General features: G+C 44.3%; 1 protein-coding gene across 2 annotated transcripts in view; it reads right to left on the bottom strand.

Annotated features, from left to right (window-relative positions):
- JAM2 (junctional adhesion molecule 2) overlaps positions 1–19,029 on the bottom strand; it is a 314,246-nt gene that overhangs the window by 135,044 nt on the left and 160,173 nt on the right. For both annotated transcript variants that reach the window (XM_078658366.1, XM_078658365.1), the window contains exon 2: positions 6,671–6,736. In XM_078658366.1, the coding sequence (XP_078514492.1) occupies positions 6,671–6,736 (66 nt within the window). The remainder of the gene's footprint in view (positions 1–6,670; positions 6,737–19,029) is intronic.

The raw sequence follows: 19,029 nt of genomic DNA, 5'->3' as shown, positions 1-19,029 counted from the left end.
ATAACACATGGACTGAATATACATTGGGTGAGTAAGTCATGACTCGTGACAAAGTGCTGAACTTAATTAAACAGAGTGCACAAATGATCCTACATAAAGATGAAACATTACATCGTGGAGAAGTGTGGCTCACTGGTTAGAGGAGGCAGACCTGGAAGCAGAGGTCAGCCCGGGACCAGGGTTCAATTCCCGGCACGGCCTTGAGTCCTAAAAATGTCCATGGACTCGACAATTCTCGCTCCGGTGCCTACTCAATTCACGGGTTCACACTCTGCAACTCTGGGCAATAGCTTGCTTAATCTCCACAACGGCCCCTCGCGGCGGGATGCCTGGCTTTCACCTTGCGGATACCCTGCCGGGGTTATCTCACAGGGGAATACCAGGACGGGTTCCCTAAGCAAGCGCTTAGAAACCGCTCGGTGATTTGCGCTATATAAATTCCTGTACATTTACATTTACATTTACATCACAATTGTCCACTTTCAAACAAAATAGTCTCGGACAGGATAACTTATTTCTTTGTTTCATTGAGACTCTGTGCGGACCGATACATAAACAGAACGTCGACGATCAACCCTAAGTGAATGCATCAGTGGCGGGTCTTCATCAGGACTGCAAAGAGGTGGGACAGCCTTCTGGTAGGTGGAGATTTCTTCTGACTGTTCTGTTAGTTTGGGGTGGAGAGTGTCAGCCGACACACTCCCAGTGCAAGAATGGCACGAGTATTTCTGTTTTCTTATGCGGACTCTCGGAGTCAGTAACCCACACACGCAGACGGATTGAGACGTCCTAGCGGATGGAGACGGATTAAGATGTCCTCTCGGCAGAACTAGAGATCGATAAGGGAGCACTGCTACTCGCGATCTTCGCACCGGCTGGTGTTGAAGAATACGCATAAGAAAATAGAAATACTCGTGCCATTCTTGCACTGGGAGTGTGTCGGCTGACACTCTCCACCCCGAACTAACAGACGTTTTAGGCAGAGGCTTTCCAAAGTGCAAACAGAAAGTCGTTTTTCAACCAAATAGTTTCGTTTTTATTTTTCAAGTAGATTTAACATAAATGGGTATTTTCTTTAGTAAGAAACGCACACAACAAGTATTACTATCCATTTACAAACGTATCTATATTATACTTCAAGAAAATGAATAGAGACGCTTTTTCTTGGTGGCTTCTTCATTTCGCAAATAGCTCATTTGAGCAGCTGCTGCTCGTGAATTTAACCAGCAAAGTGTACACCAGAGGAATCACTCCAAAGAGGTATGATACACCTAACAGCATGTGATGAAAGAGAAATACTCCTCTAAAGCCCCCTTTAACATGTAGTGACAGCAGTTGTGCCAGTAAGCTAAACAGGTCTGGCTGACAGCAAAAGTTGTATGTAACGAGAAAAAGAAAGTAGTGATGTTGGGTCTACACATAAAAACTGGGCAAGAGATAATGTGGAGAATAGCTGTTTTTTCTCAACATGCAAGTGCACATTAAAATTGGGCTTGTTTATGAACGTATAGACTAGAAACAAAGTGGCACACCAACACCTGCTGACTCGTGAGCCTAGGTTTCATAGTCGACTAAGTATTTTCTTTTGCAGAAGGATATAAAGATTGTATACACTGAGGTTGGTGTTGACACTTTTGCAATCTGTACCACCAGTTTCACTCTAATTGGCTTTATTGTGTCTATCTTAATCAGCATAACTGTACTCCTTGTATTGTTATCTACCAAAGTGCTCCTACAAGCTACTCAGTCCACTTTATATTGCTTAGTCTTCCAAAAATAATGAATTACTAGGCACAAGAGACACATGACCTGGTGAACAGTACGTAATTATTTATACAGGATCCAGACATGGGTGACCTGTCCAGGTTCGGCAGTGCCCTAAAAAATGTATCAGGCAACAACAGGTTTCATTATAATAGTTGTTCATGGACTTTCAGGTCTATCTGGGTCAGCTTCTCCAGCAAGAGTATTCAATTACAAAAATACAAGTTCCACTCTCCTTTTCTTGTTTGTATTAGATGCATTTGACATCACAGCCAATGCTCTCTACTAAACACAACTCTTTGTTTTTGCAATGCTGTTTGAGATTGTGCTACTGGCTCATTGTTAAATCCCGAACATGAATACCCCAATTTAAGAACAAGCATTTACAATGCAACGGTCTCGCCTTTGCAAAAGTTAGAGCTATTGGCATTGTAAATGACAACATTTTTATTTATGTGTTGGTTTTGAAAACAGATAAATAAATGGCATTGTCATTTACAATGCCAATAGCTTAATCTCTCGCAAATGCGAGACCTATTGCATTTGCACCTACACACACACACACACACACACAGACACACACACAGAGCCACACACACACACACACACACACACAGAGCTACACACACAGAGCCACACACACGAACAGAGCCACACACATTCGGCTTACTCGCCACCCTACGTCCCAATTTTAACCGTTTATGAAGTTGATATATTTTAATCTGTCAGTTAACATTTGTCTGCAGAAAGAGTAATGGCAATGCAGGCGTTGGTGAATACACGGTTTTGTACTTCTTTGCACTTTGACAGTCGTAATGACCGAATAAAGTCCTCTGACTAACTGCCTGGCATAAAATACCAGAGTGCACGAGTGCAACCGTACTGCTTTGCCAGACTAATATAAAAAGTAGTCGTGCCTTCTTTCAGTTTCCACAGTAAACCTCGGTGCTCATTTCAAAACGCAATTTGCCTCAGTTGCATTAAATGCACTATAAGCACAAGCCAATGTTTTCAGACCACATACTTCCAAATAACATACATTACGGTATTTAAAATGTCACTTAACGAGTGTGCTACGAAAAGATCTAAAATATCGTCATAGTATACTAATAAAAGTGGCGAGTTTTATTAACACCTCAAAGCCTGCACCCCTAACCAATTGAAAGTTTTCTGGGCTAAACACTGTTCATGTGCTCACTTGCCTAGACCAAAAGCAATGTGCGGCGACCCGCTAGGAGAAAGGATAGAAAAACAGGTGAAAGAGACCGGGGCATAACTCTAGCATCAGTGCTCTCCCTCGGTGCTAAAAGCAGTACGCTTAAAGTGGAGGAGTGGCTGGGTGATTGCTGGTTAGAGGGAACGGGGCGAACAATGAAACAGACTATCGGTCAAGTACGTGCGCTTGACCACGGTGCACACTTACAAACTTTATAAAAAAGCATCTCGTGCCCCACGACCAACATTCGTTCACAGATGCCCTTGTCAATAGTCTCTACAGCGTGCGTAATTAGCCTAGAAGTACTAAGAAAAAAAAGCCCCCAAACTAATCTAGCACAGGCTTTAGGCCTAGAGGGTCCTCCATTTTACCGCGATAGGCCGCTGCGCACATCGATTTTTGGGTCTGCTTAAGTCCCCCTCTACTGCGCGCCTCAGCTTGTTTGTTTTCGTTCAGTTGCCGCTCAAAAATGGCGAATTCGGACATATTGGACACCCTGATGGGTGTCGACGAGTCAGGGGACCAATAACTTGCTGTGACAGTTTACCCGCCGTCCCACGGCTTCCCCTCCCTAACAATTTATGGTACTACTTCCTGTCCTAAAACACCTAAGGCCCAGGCAACATGCTGCTAAGTGCCCCCCCGGAGGTAGCACCAACAACGCCATGTTTGCATTACAGGCGAAGTCAAGGCACGCCAAGTGAGTCCCACCTTGTGGCGCCTCACCACATACTACCCTTCGCTCCTGTGTTAGTCTGCCTGTGTCCCAAATTGCCCCATGAACGTGGCACCCATGCCGTGTGTAGGTTTGAACCCATAACCTTTGTCATTGGAGTCAGAGACCATTCTCCTACACCCCTGCAGGGATCATAAATCCCATTGCACCATGGCCCCTATAGACCTCCCTCCCTTCCCGGCCTGAAATTGTGCTCGCACCACAATCAGGGAGGGCACTACTGCCTGCTCAGGCACAGATCCATCGCTGAGAAAGAAACCCATGCACGGTGTTTCGAAAGTTTTAAATGGCGCGGGCTTGCCTAAATGACATGTGGAGTTTGATTACACACGCACGCGTACAATTTGTTAAGCACAGCGAGAAAAGAGATTTGTCCAGAATCACATGACTTTGGGGTTCGCTTAAGACACTCCATGCAGGAAGGCCCGGCGCAGTTTACCCACTAGTCTTGCTATTCCCCTACGACACATGCCACATCACGCCCGCAGCAAAGCACGACCTCCATTCGGACCGGGTCACTAGAGGGGCAGATGGTGTGTCGAAGGCGAGCGCTGTGAAGAGGATAGTGGGGAAAGCATGCCTCGCACCCAGACACCCGGTTGGAAACGTAGAGGAGTAGGAAACCTGACTGTCCTCCCCCCTCACAAACCCATACTGTATCCTGCACGGCCGCATCCTTCCACCCTTAGCCCCCACCCCTGTTTGTCCTAGGCCAACCCCGGCCAGGGTAGGGGGCAACGGAAGCAGGGCATATGCTCCTTCCCCAACATGGATTCCAGGACAGGGGGGGGGCTGCGCGGCACCCCGGCCCCCGCCCGGGAAAAGCGGACTGTAGTGGCCTGGGAGCCCAGGCCGGTCACGCTGCCTGGAACTGGACCATGTCCCTCAGGGGAAGCGTAGGCCATGATAGCGCTAGCTGCCGCCCGCCCCCTTACGCGAACGGACCGCCTAAGCCCACGTGGTGTTTGTCTGTGCACCGTGGTGTCTCGAGCGGGACATGAATGTCACTGAATAGCGAGTGGGATGATGGAAGCAGGAAGGTAGTTGTATTTGGATTTTCAAAGCTGCTCATAGCACTGTTTTTCCAGCCACGCTGCTCTGCTTTGATGGAAGGGGCAGGCTTTGCTCCACGCGCTCACCATTTGTCTTTCAGCCCCGTCCTTTTGTGATTGGGGGGGCATGTTTTTCTTTCTCACCTCTTCTCCATTGGCTGGAATGTAAACAACGGGCGTGTTTTTGACTTGTTGTTTACATTCCAGCCAATGGAAAGAGGAAAGAAAGAAACAAAAAAACACACCCCTCAATCTGAAAAAGACAGGGCTTAGATAGGAAGAATGACATCACTGAGACCTCTTCTCCAATGGCTGGCCGCCGTTTAGGAGGCCAGCCAATGAAGAAGAGGGGCGGGAATTAACCTCGCTACTCAGAGACATAAAATCTCGCCATCGAGACTGCGCATGTGCGCAGCCTATGCTAGCCGAGACCTAAAAAGAGTGCAATAACCAGCCTGAATGATAAACAATTTCCAATCACAGTTTTCACCTGACACCAGTTGATAAGGTTTTCCTTCCTTTACGTATGTTAATTTTAAAGATAATCTCTATTTTTTGTAACAGGATTTAGCAATATTGCAGAATTATTTTTATTACCTCGGGGCAAAGTTAAGAATTATTTATTGTGAAAACAGACTTTGATACTTCATGGTGAATTATAATCACAGCCTTAGCACAAAAGGTTAAAAATAAAATAGAACGGTTAGTTAAAATTGACCAATTAACAGGCATATAAGAAGCAGTTAACACTTTGAAACACATTGCCTTCACTGTATGGTAGATACATATGTAAGTACTTATGAGATTTATATACAGTAAAGCTAGCTTAAAAGCAACTGTTGTAAGTGTGTTGGGGTTTATGAAAGAAGATGTGAGCAGAAGAGTGCAGTGGACAATGAAAGGGATTACACCCAAGGGAATGGATGTGAGGAGAGCCTTAAGAGGAAGGTTTAGTGTAGGGAGGGTGGAAAGACGAGTGGAAGCAGATGGAAAAGGGATGAAAAAAGAATAGGAGCTGGAACTCTTTATTGTGGGTCCCGCAACTGGAGCAGAATGCTCTGTGATGACGTTGACAACGGCTTGCGGAAGTGAAGGGAGGGTGCTTGATAGACCCATTCTGAGAAGGTATTTTATCAGTTCCATCTTGTACTTCCAAGTAGATTGATACAGCTTTTGAATATTGCTTGTATTCCTGCAGAGGTCATGTTTATGGATGTCAGTTGGTGGGTTGATATGGTGGATGGCTTTGTACAATGTGCAGTGGCCTTTGGATATGATGTGGACAGGCAGAAAGAGAGCGGAGTTTTCTGAGCTCCAGTGTTATGCTGCCACAATTTGTTAAGACCTTTTATAAGGGTGTCCACTGCAGGGTGGATGTACATTAGGGGAGTAAGGTGGATTTTCAAGATACCAAGGCCCACCTCAGTGCTGCTTTAATATATCATTTTTAGTGAGCTGTATAATTTATAGTGAGCATGAACGAAATTTATAGAGCACTGACCACAAAACCAGACCAACTGCATCATGGTACCCAAGAAACTCAGAGGGAAATGCTATGCTCAACTGAGCGCAAGTAATAAATATATCAGGGCTATAAGTTAAATGTTATTAAAGTGGTCTATGGGGCCATTTCGTCAAAAATCAGCTTTATTAGATATGTCAGCTAGTTGTAAAGAATAGCAATTCAACCTCAGGTACAACCTTGAATGGAAAATATATCCATCCAGCAAGAAGGTGCTTGGAATCTTGGTTCTATTAGACTTCTCATATGGAACTAAAACATTGACACACATATATTATAGCTATAGATATAGATATGTATACATATATACACACGCAAACACACATCAAAGGAGGTTAATAGGACACAATATTTCAGCACTATAACATTCAATAACGTACCATCAAATTCTGTTGCTTCCACTTTGTCATTATCTGTCATGACAGATACTACCATCATCACATTACCTGAGCAGAGAAAAAGAAAAAAAAAGTGTTATATATCATTTCATTTATAATACAGTGTGGTTTCATCTTGTGTAATTGTAGTCTCACGGATACCCATGTTCGAGTCTGGACCAGCAACTCACTATTTAATGCTAATTTATTATCAATGGCGTACCAGCTGTTGTCCAGGGCTACCTTCAGAAAGTTTACTAGAAAAACAATTAACATGTATTCGAAGACCAAATAAGCTTTACTGCCTTTGAAATTGAAAACAATGTAGAAATCTGGCTACTTAAGTCACATGAATACGGCATAAAAAAAATAAAGACATAAATGACAGCCTCAGGGTGAAAACATGTACTTGAAATGAAAGTAGCTTAAAATTGATAAAGAGAAAAATCACATACATGATAACAGTTTCAAAGAGGGATGTGAACAGAAAAAATCAATCATATTGGGAGAATAACAATAGCGACCGTACAATATAAATGTTGCCCCGGTGGGCATGACATGTTATGCTATGTTCATTAGTAAAGAGCATTATCTCCGGAAGGATATCCTGGCGCTGAACATGTGTTCCAAGCCCAAACTACATGATGGCCAAATATGACATTTATCAAATCAGTAAACTTTAAAAAACATTCTATGTAGAAAATAACATCTCGGATATCAATCTGTCTCTCAGTATTGTACAGCTGCGGTGATCTACCAGTACACCTTTTAAAGCATTTCCAACTCAAATAGGGGCTACGATTCTAGTATATTCTTCTATATTTTTCAAGTAATAGGAAATATCTTACTGCATGCAATATCAGTTCTACTGGTCGCTGAAGTGAAATGGGAACAGAAGGCACCGACACAACAACGAAAATGTTAACAGAAAGGTATTTTCAGCGTGAGTTTATCCAAAGCATTTAGTACAAGGCTCCAGCTGATATTAATTTTAGCTTTGCTTTAGTTAAAATAAACATTTTAGTTATCTGTGTATAGCTCTTCTTAACAGGCCTTTGCAGGTCTTAGTTCATTTACAACAAATCTTTTCATTAAAACCTCTCGATAAACAATATTAAATATATGTCCAAGGTAATCTCTCTATGCCTCGCGTGGTCACAAAGTAAGGCATCCACAGTCTTACTTGCATCATTCGAGGAAAGAGGCAGGGCACGAGTCCTAAAAAAAGAAGTGAGGGGACTAACCTAGTTAGGCAGTTTGCAAGTGACATCACGGTGCATGACATCATGTCGCGTGACAACACGCCGTGTGACATCACGTCGTGTGACATCACGTCGAGTGACATCACACGTGTCATCACAGGAATTGACATCATCGGAAGTGGCATAACAATCCACGACTTTACAGGAAGTGGCATCAGATCTTATGCCCTCACATATATGTTTAGCAGGGCTACCATGTGTATGTTTAAGCACATTGCGAGGATAAGGGCAGAGGGAGCTTAAACCCCCAGTTTTATGTCACATTCTGTACATTCATTTACAAACATATAATTTATTGTATATGTAATATGCAAGTCTGGTGTAAAGCGCTCTGACACTCTGTATTGGAATGATGAGTAGGGCTGTACAAGAAACAAAATGGTGCTACCTAAATTATTTCAATGCCTCCTAAGGGGAAGTAAGCTCTATATAAATTCAATTTTTGGGGGTAAATACTGGGAAAGACCATCACATCTGACATTCTTACAGTGCATGCAAATACCTCCTAAACAGGGACTGAACAAAGTCAAAAGCTGCCTCTCGTATGTATGTGTGAAGTGCTAACAAGCTTTGGCCTGTGTTTCCCCACCACTTCATTTGCATCAGGTGTGAGGCTCCTGATTGCTCCCAGCCAAGAGACTGGAACAAAAGGAGGCCTGGTGACCCCTCAAATTCATCCTTTGTTATGGGTCCAGCAGGAGTCTAAAATAAGAAAGCCTTGTCCCCGCCTGCACTTTGTTGCTTGTTGCAGATGGAAAGTAAATAACGTGCAGGCGCTGCTGAAAGTGTACCGGTATTTGGAAATTACACGGGGAGGAGTTCAGCACATTATTCAGTGGGGCCCAAATTCTTGGCAGGGTGGAAGGTTCTCACTCAGTAAAAATAGTGGGTGGACACCGTTCACCCGCGTGTATTCCCGACTCGTGCCCTGGAAAGAGGCACCTCCAAAGGCTCAGGCCTTTAATGCATGATGTGCGTGCATCATGGACGTGCATCGAAAGAGGTGAACATGACGACACCTGTGCCGGACATCAGGCTAAATAAAATTAACACAGGGATAAGCACTGCATATTTAAAAACCACAAACTACTTCGGTGGGAAAGAAAAGCACACAGTGGATTGAGGAAAAGGGTTTAAGAACAAGAACTGGTAACACTACAATGGAATATATTCCAGATGGAGGGGTCCCTGGTGAGTTTAAAATACCTGAACAACACAAACACGTGTTTGAGCTATAACACCCCGCCCTGGGGACACTACAAAAGGTAATGTTGCATCCCACTCAGAGGTTGACAACTGGTGAGACATCAATCACTAAATAAAATGACACAAAACTAGGTGAAAAACATAAGACGTGAACATAACTAAACGGGGAAGAAAATGAAATGTTTCCGATTATAACATGTCTGAGTTGATTTAAATGCTTTCCTAAAAAAAACTCAATTTCTCAAGACAACTTAAAAATTCAACTGCAATAATACAAATTTGAAAATCGTTATATTCGACCAAGACCACAATTGTCATAACATTCAATGGGATAAAACATTACTATGTTTTCTGGTGAGGGGTGGGAGAGAGGAAAACATTAGTTGGAGCACGTACATAATCCTGTCGCCAGTGCAGTCAGTCAACTTGTTCCCCAGCCTTTATCTCATCACTTCCATATTCTCAACTCAGCCCACTCATGCGCTTCTGATTTCAATCTTGCACTCGAACCTGATGCAACTGACGCTCCTCCACCACTGCCCATTCAGGCATATCCACACTCTAGGTCAGTGGTGGCCGGCATGGCTCGTGGGTGGCCGGGTGGGTGGCGGTGATTGCGCAATGTAAAAAAAAAATTTACAAAAAAATATACACTTACCTTGCCGCCGGGTCTAGCGTCTCTGCTCCTGCTCTACTCCTTGGACTCAAGAAACAGGAAGCACAGCCAGGCTCCCCTGACCAATCATAAAGCTGCAGCGTTGTTATTGGTCTGAGCGTCCGGGTTCGGTGCTCAGCCAGGGAATAGGGGCCTGGGCATGTTCTCCATGCAGCCTGCAAGGAGAACAGGGAAAGTGTGCATGACTGTTTTGGGCGGCCCGGGAGGGCCGGCCAAACTGTCATGTGCACTTAGGTGTGGGCAAACCACTCCTCCCCTGCCTTGCTCCGAGAGCATAGCAATCCCACCCACTCGCCCGTCCGCACACAGCACAGAAACATAAAATGATAATAACTCAAAGTTATTATCATTTTATGTTTCCTTTACATTGCAGTGCTTAAAAGCAGTGGGGCGACACCCCTCTGCCATAGCAGAGGAGCCGCCACTGCTCTAAGCAAGTATGTTTAATATGCATGATTAATAAAAAACTGTTGCATATGCAGTAGTCCAGTGAGGGAATACATTTGCAGGTCCACAGTCCGAAATCCCCATGCAACCTATCCATTTTCGGGGTCTCAAAGCTGGCCCTGCTTCTCTTGCCAGCCCACACCAAGGAGATCCAGAGGCTGTACAACTCCAGAAAGATCAACCAAGGCAATATGCAGAAAAAAAAACTTGCATTGCATATAGGCACCTGGGCAGGAGCACCATTTTATTGAGTGCTATTCTGCTCATGACCAACAAGGGTAAGGTGTTCAAAAATGTTATGGCTTCTCTTAGGCTCAAACAACCCGATGCATATTATATACATACTGATCGTCTGGGTTGCGTGCAATCTAAATGCCCAGGCATTGGAATGTCTCCCAGGGTACGCTTATATCAGGGAGGATCGCAAGCTCCATGCCCACCAATCTCGCCAATGGAAACAGCACCAATTTATATTTATTAACAGAGTCTTGAGGCAGCGTCAAACGCATCTAGCATCTGTATCAGGAGAGTTATTGATGCTTGTGGGTGCTTCTACTATACAAAGGTGTCATGGGCATACATTGTGCATGATGTTTGCCATCCGTATTCCCCTTTCCATTACCTCACTCCTCAAATATATTGCCTCTGGCTCCATTGTCAGGGCAAACAGGGGCAGCCCTGACTTCTACTTTCTCTATATTGCATTTCTTGAATACTAGTCGTCCTGTAGGTACCCGGTTTAATATACAGCTGTTTTACCTAGCCCAAAAACTGCGGTCCACATCTCATTGTTTCTAGTACCATCCATAAATAGTCACAGTTTACAGGTTCAAATGCTTTCTCAATGTCCAGCGCCACCATCTCCTCCTCTTGTGGTGTATGCATAACATGAGAAAGTCTCCGTAGGTTCATGTGCGCCCCCTTCCCTGGCAAAAACCCAAACTGGTCATCACCCATCAATCTGTTCACCGCCCATCATAAGTGTGTCGCCAGGGCCTTTGATAGTTCCTTGGCATCCACATTCATCATAGAGAGGGGTAAGAGCCTGGCTCCACCACGTTCCTACCTGGCTCCATAGCCATGGTAAATAGTGCTTCTCTCAGGGGCGTTGGGAGTGATAGAGCGTCATGATATTCTTAAAATTGTAGGGGTGCATCATAATCACTGGTTGTCCGCACCCACATATAATCCTGTGTTGAACTAAGTATTAATCATTGGAAAATGTGGACAATGAACAATGTAGGTGTAATGCTAGGAATTTAGTTTGTGTTAGTCGAAAGAATGAAATGACATTTAAATGTAACTGCCTATTGCAAGTGCTTAACGAATCAGTTTATGTGTAATGTAAATGCATTAGATTTAAACATGTACTATAAAAGTATACACATGTAGAGATGACTAAATGTGCCTTAAGGTAAAGAAATGCAATGCTTATAAGAGTAATGTTATTACTGCCTATAGTTTAGGTGTGTAAAGGCCTAAATGAATGTTCACATTTTGCTGCGAGAGGCCTGTTCGTGATTTCCTATGTTAGCTGAATCGAGTGGGCCTGAAATGAATTTTCCTTGGGAAGGCTCTCAGTTTAAGGCAGTCAGCAGATTGTACGTGCAAGGTTAATTCGTTCATATGCTTTCCGTTGCAGGTGCAAGGACACTTCCCTTGTTAGTAAGACTGATGCTCTTTATTTTAGGAGTTAGGTATGGAGGAGACCTGTTACAGTGTTTCATTGGAATGCTGATAATTGGGAGCTCGCTGGAGAAGCCTGAGACCCAAGGACACCTCAACCGTTCTTGGACGAAGCGCATGTTTGCAGAAAGTTACCTGCAGAAGATGTTCAGCCAAAGGAGGTGTTTTGGGGCATGTTCTTTGAGTTGATCGTTTTGTATTAGGGACAGTGCCCCGAGGGAGAGAAGAGCGGATGAGAACAGAGAGCTATTAGGAGGGTAAGAGAAGGGATCGATTCTTAGGATGAAGACTTAGCTTTGGCTTCTGACCCTTCCCAACGTGAGTGTACTGTTAGGAAGTCTTCACGAGCTGACACCTTTTCTCGATCTTGCCTGGGAGATGTTATGTCGCCATGTCATCTTAGTGCTAGAGTAGGGACAGAATTAACCGATTTTTTTTCCTTTCTGTAAAACTGATGAAGACTAATTTGGATATTGGAGCAATTGTTGCTTGTTTAATCTTTTTGGAACTGCTTATTCTTTTCACGTTGCACCAAATTAGGTTGGTCCGTAGAATGAATTTTGTACTAGTGCTATGTATTTTTTCACTCGTTATGAGGTGTTTGTATGTTCAGTTATTTTTGGCTTTGTAATTAAAATCCCCTAAATTGTAAGTCGGAGTCAGTGATCCTTTCCGAGTCTGAATTGATTAGTATCTACTGATGGTGGTGAATGTATTGGATTTCTCCCCTTTACACTTCTTAGCAGATGATAAGATCCAGTCGGCAGAGGATTCTTATATATGGTAAGATCTGATAAAATGAGATAAGAATCCGGTGCAATCAGTAATATGCCAAAGACACAAATTTAGTGAAAAAGGAAATCGCTACATTTAAACCAAAGTGGGTAGGTAAGAGAATTCTATGCATTGTCAGCGGCTGATAGAAAAATCCTTCCATTATTGTAAATCTTTAGATGTCGATCTATTTTCAGGACAAAGAGATACTGAGGGTTGCTGGAAAAGTATAGGTTGTGAAACAACGATGTTCTAATTCTCATTTTTTCAACGTATATGGTCCTATACATTGTAATGTTGATACTAGGAAGAACAGATGTGAATTCAGTTTGGCTCTGAACGCACAAGATTGAGGCCTTGCAAAAGCCCAGTGGAATTATTCTGCAGAGGAGAGGTGCGTGTCTGTGCCAGAAAGCAGACACCTCTCCACAAACTTATAAAGGCGCAGTGAGAAGGAGCCGTTCGAGAGCTCATCTAACCCCAGACAGACAGAAGTCGGGTGGGTGATATGATGGACTGATCTTAAGGGGCTCGGACGCTTGCGCCTTAGGCAGAGGGTTTCGTAGTTGACAAAAAGAACACCAACCACACTTCTGGGCCAGCTTATGTAGCGGCAGCGAAGGATTCACAACTTTCTTTAGTTGCATGGCTCCTGCTGCAATGTGTATTTATTCACCGATTGGAGTCCATTGCACCAGAAGAGAATGAAGTACTTCATGGGCAGTTTATGTAGCGGCAGAAGGTGGAAGCAGATGACTCCCTGCTTTCTTTGGTTGTATTGTTCTTGTTGCTGTGTGCATTTGATGACCGTTTGCCGCCCCATGAACTTTATTCTAGTCATCTTCAGTTTTATAAATCGGTTTACTTCTAGAGTATGCTAGTATGCAATGCATACACTTTAACGATCCCCTGGAATATTAGCAGAAGCTGGGTGTTCTCCTGAGACAGTTGTTCCTTGGAGCATCCTCCAGTGGTTTGCTTTTGGTGGAGCTATGATACAGCTAATAATACCTGTGCTTCACCAGCATTACTTTCCACGTTGTCCTGTTACAGAATGATGAAGAAAATTCTGTCATGCATGAAAACTCTATGGAAGATGCTTAATTGGGAGGCAAAGGGATGTCACTTGTTTGGTCCTGCACGATGCACTCCACTGCGTTTTGGGTATTTTTAAGTATTTCTATTTGGTATACTGGGGGTTGACTATTGAGAGTAACTCTGTATGGGAATCACTAGTGTGGTTCGAGTTTTCAGAGGGAAGGAAGGGCAAAGGTTTTGTTTTTGGAGTTTCAGCAGGGCAACACAATATTTCGAATCCATTCCTACCTCAAATAGAATCCTAGAGTCTTATCGGATAGTTCGTTTGTACTTGTGGGTTTGATCGGAACTTTTTCTGTTCAGAGGGAAGGAAGGGCAAAGGTTTTGTTTTTGGTGTTTCAGCTGGGCAAAAAAAGATTTCAAATCCATTCCTACCTCAAATAGAACCCTAGAGTCTTATCGGATGCTTCGTTTGTAATTGTGGGTTTGATCGGAACTCTTTTCTCGAGGAATGTGTCGGGCATCATTTTGTGAGGTAGTGGGTACACCCAGGACAAGTATTTCTGTGTTGAAACTGGTATGCTTACGCTGTTATGACCCAGTTTTTCCTCTTTTGCCTCTGGGCCTTTCTTTACACCCAGCACCAGAACTGGTCCTGAATTGCGTACCACAAACGTATACATGTTTGCTGGAGTGAAAACGAAAGTGGGGCATTAGGAGAGTCACGGATGTGTTCAAATATGAATATTGATTGAAGGGGAAGACAGAACGTAGGACAAGGATTGCCAGACTCGGCTTGTGACTTTTCTGCTCAAAAGAGGACAGGTTATCAAGTGCCTACCTTTGGCCAGATAAAAAAGCACTTATATAGTTTCAGAGTGATCCAAGACTCTAGCCATTTACTGAACACAAATGAGGTTGTGCAGTGCTCCGATGAGACAGGATCAGTGAGGATGAGCGGAAACCAAAGTCTGCCCTTTGAAGATCGTCACCCCAATGACTTAGGCCGTCTCTGTACCATGGATAAAAGCTGGACTGAAAAAAGTCCATCAATGTTTTTGGATTATTTTCCTGGATTTTTCAAAGGAGTGAATTTGTTGGGGTCAGCAACAGTCTCAGTCAACGTATTGAAGAGGGCTAAAGGACCATTGAAAGTAACTTTGACTGGAATGATTTCAAAATGGGCCACAGTGACTGTATTTGCAGGGTGTTAGGCTTTTCTGTAGAGAAAATATTTATTTAATGATAGTCATGGCAAAGGATAAACTGATGTGTGGAGTGGCTCATGTGTGAGGAAAATCAAGAGTGTGTGTGTTGGGGACAACTATGGCTGTTGTAGGGGTTCCTCTTACCATAACCATTTAAAAAAAAGAAATCTGTTTATTTATTGAACAATGCTCGTAGTACCAACTCACAACGATCTGTGAACAATAATCAGACCAAAAGATAACATCGTGGTGATCAGCAAGTTTAATACAGCAGTACACCATTAGAATGAACAGTTACCTGGTTACTTTTCCAGCCCCCCACCCCCCTCCCTGAACTTTCGCCATGGTCCCCAAATCTTTTTCCATTTCTTCATACATCCCCTACTCTTGTATATGGTTTCCTCGGCACGCTGGCACCAAACTAGGTTCCTCCTTCAATGCGCCCAAGACGGGGGTGTCTGAGATCCCCATCTCCTGGCGATGTTTCTCTTTGCCACCTCCGCTGCTAGTGCCAACCAGAGTTCCATATGCCTTCACCAATCTGTGTCTCCCTTTATCATCAGTAACAGCCATCGTGGCTCCAGTGGAACCGGTGTGCCCACAACCTCCGACATTGTGTCTGCTACCTTAGTCCAAAAAGTGACTATATCGGGGCACTCTCATAGTATGTGGTAGAAGGTGCCTTCCCCCTGGCAGCCCCTCGTGCAAAGGGCCAATGGGCTCCTGCCCCATTTATACAGGTTTGTGCGAGGATAGTATATGCGGTGGAGTATTTTCAATTGGACCAGTGGGAACCTGAGACGGATTGCTATCTCACGCGGGCTCTGTATGGAGTCTTGCCAGTCATCGTCTTCAATGGCACCTAAGTCTCGGGTCCATGTCTCTCTACGTTTTATCAATGGGTCAGGCATATTGTTTATGAGTTTTCGGTAGATGGTGGACGTGGGCTTCTCTAATATGGGATCTAACAAAAGCCTATCCTTCATGGGGGAGTACTCCGGAATGGATGCGTCTTTGCTCATGTGTGAGTGAATGGCGTGTGAGGTGTATGCAGTGGTAGTTCTGTGACTCGTGGAGGTCGTATTCCTTCTTGAGGTAGGTAAAAGAGCGGGGAGCAGAGCCCTTCCAAATGTCACCCAAATAGTCTATTCCGATTAGATTCCACCCCCCCAAAGCCCGTCAACCGTGTCACTTCCCGCAGTTGATCTCCCAGCCACCCAGGGGGTTCTACCAGTCAATTTGTCCGTCCACCCCAGGAACCTGTCCGCTTCACTCCAGCACTGGACCACCATCCTAGTATGTGCAGGCCACTCTTTCCCTACTCTCCGAGCATAGAGCAAGTGCTCACAGTTTCCCTTGGGCATTGCCAGTCTGTCAACTCTATATGCCAGTTTGAAGCTGTCTGCATACACCCAGTCGTTCACTACCTGCACCTGGGAGGCCCAGTAGTACAGTTGCACGTCCGGGAGTGCCAGCTCCCCATCGTAAACCCCCTTAGTAAGTTTGTTGAGCGCTATTCTGGGAGTCCCACCATTCCAGAGCAGTGCCCGCACAGCCTGAGATACGCTTGAACACTCCCTGGGGGACTGGATATGGTGTATTTTGTAAGATATACAGCAGTCTCGGCAGGGCGAGCATCTTGAATAGTACTGCCTGACCCATGAGAGAAAGCGGGAGGGATCTCCAATGACTGAAATCAGCCGGAGGCGCGCCAACTGGGGTTTAAGGTTTTTATTGTTACCATAGCCATTTATTGACATCACACTAGGTAGGGTGAACATAATGTAGGGATTTGAGTCTTGAGAAAGGTCGATAACCGATTAGGGCTTTATTGTTGGCTAAAACATGTATACTCATGAAAGATGCCAGAATGAATATCATCCCTGGGCATCGTATAACAATTTTTAATTCTGTCAGAGGCACCGCCAATAAATTTAATTTTTCACTATACATCGAATCCCGCCCTCTTAACAATATATAAAAGCTCCAAGATTTGGTAGGGCCCACCCAAGCTGAGAATGGTATTGGGTGTACACTAGATCCCAGGATGAAGCAAACGCTTTTCACAATAAATTGGTCAGGCTTACTGCCTTTGTTGTATGTTTTTAACAATTAACATGTTGGATCTTTAGCATCTGACATAAGTTTTCACAAACCTCCAATTAGGCTTCATCATTGGCTTGTCATCATAACCAACACAAGATTTTGGAATTGCGCATAAGCATTCTCACAAGACCCGATCCGTGATGGTATCCCGATGCAGCGATGTAACAATCGTAACAAAATCAATTTTGGTATTCACTATGACACCACCGTAGTACTCAAAATAGGGGTTGTCTCATTACCTATTCCTGCGAAGTAATGGTAGCAGGCGCCGCCTTAAAATCCTTCTGGACTTTAGGAAGGCCGCTCCACCTCTGTGAATCAGTATTACATCATTTTCATTTATTGATCCAGGGTCTTCTGTCTACATATGAACATTTCGTCCTGAAGATGGTTTTATGGATGACATCACAAAACAAGACCGAAACGTCAACAATTTTACCCATTTTCATGTATAAGGAAACTCTCTGGAAATGTTCATTGTATAACCAATCATGTTCTCCTTATTGAAAATGTTTGAAATGGGTCATTACAAGAGTGTTGATGAGAAATTAGTTGCTGTATAAACAATCTATCTCACTTTTGTATTTATGTGATTTGCATTCTGTACCCTTATTTTTAAACCAATTTTTTCTACATTAATTAAAAAAAAATTTAAAAAGGGTATAAATCCAGTTTTTGTTTTTCTTGGTTGATACACCCGTTTTGAATGAATATCATTGACTTTGATAGTTTGTTTCTTTTGGAGTCACTTATGAGGGCTCTATAGATAAAGTTCTTTGAATCCACAAAAACATTTTTTGTAAAAAAAAATCCCTTGTAGGCACGTTTACTTTATTCTGATTTATATTTACCCAAGCCTCCAAGGGTTCATTGGGTTGCCCAATTTTGTTGTCAGTACTTTTAGAAAGTTGACATTTACTTACTTTAGCCATTTGGTGCCTTCTGTCGGTCTATGGAATACATGTCTGTTGTCGGTGACAGCTGGCTTCCAGCATTCCCTCTAGACAGCCACACACAAAGGAAGGGTAGGTGTACCTCACTGGGCATCTGCATGCAGATGGGCCATCCTGAGGAGGAAGGGAAGGAGGAGCAGACATTGCCACCTGAGGATGTGTCCTGTCTCCCCCACACAAAGGGCTGATTACCCCCACACCTCCCCCTGTAGTGAGACGGGAGCCAGGGAAGGAAGGGAGGGCCTAAGTGCACTTCAAAGACTTCCTTGATGTCTTCCCCACTTCAAAGGCCCCACTGGGTAATACATGCTGGATCACTGACACTACCAAATCAGTACACTTTTGGACCTGCGACTACTTTGACAGGAAGAAGAACTGCTGTGTTTCTGAAAGGACTGTCACACTGCTGGACTTCTGCTTTGCTAGGCTCTACCTTGCTGAGCTGAACGGCGACCTGCAGTTCTCCTGCCTGAGAGAGAAGGAATGTACCTGCGTCACTTGAACGCAGAGTGATTCCAAGGGCTTGCTGGCTTACCTCCAGTTCCCAGGTCTCAGGGATACCAAAGACTTGAACCTCCTGCATATGCACCTGGACTCTGCTTGCTGTGAGTCTGCCCGGTCAAGTGGTGCCACTCCAGTCCTGGACCCTTGAAAGTGAGGCCAAAGGTGCTCTACATCCAGAACCCATACATCCTCATCGGAACTGGCGCACCTCTGCCTTTACTTAAGTTGAAACCACCGCATCGCTGTTGTGTGGAGTGGACCCAGCCCTTCACCCTCGGAACCAGCGAATCGCACTCAGAATCGATGCTTTGCTGCAGTTGCATGGAGTGAACCCGGTGCATCGCCCCCGGAATTAGACCATCACCTTCAGAATCGACACCTCGCCTACTACGGGAGCAGCAGCCGCGGATTGCGTCCAGAACCAGCACATCGTGGCTGTTGCATGGAGAAAATCAACGCACCTCATCCCCTGTGTGGCTCAACACCGACGCATCGCCTCGGT

This window comes from Lissotriton helveticus, chromosome 8, assembly GCF_964261635.1.
Source record: "Lissotriton helveticus chromosome 8, aLisHel1.1, whole genome shotgun sequence".
Taxonomy (NCBI): domain Eukaryota; kingdom Metazoa; phylum Chordata; class Amphibia; order Caudata; family Salamandridae; genus Lissotriton; species Lissotriton helveticus.
This window is presented reverse-complemented; position numbering and strand designations above follow the sequence as displayed.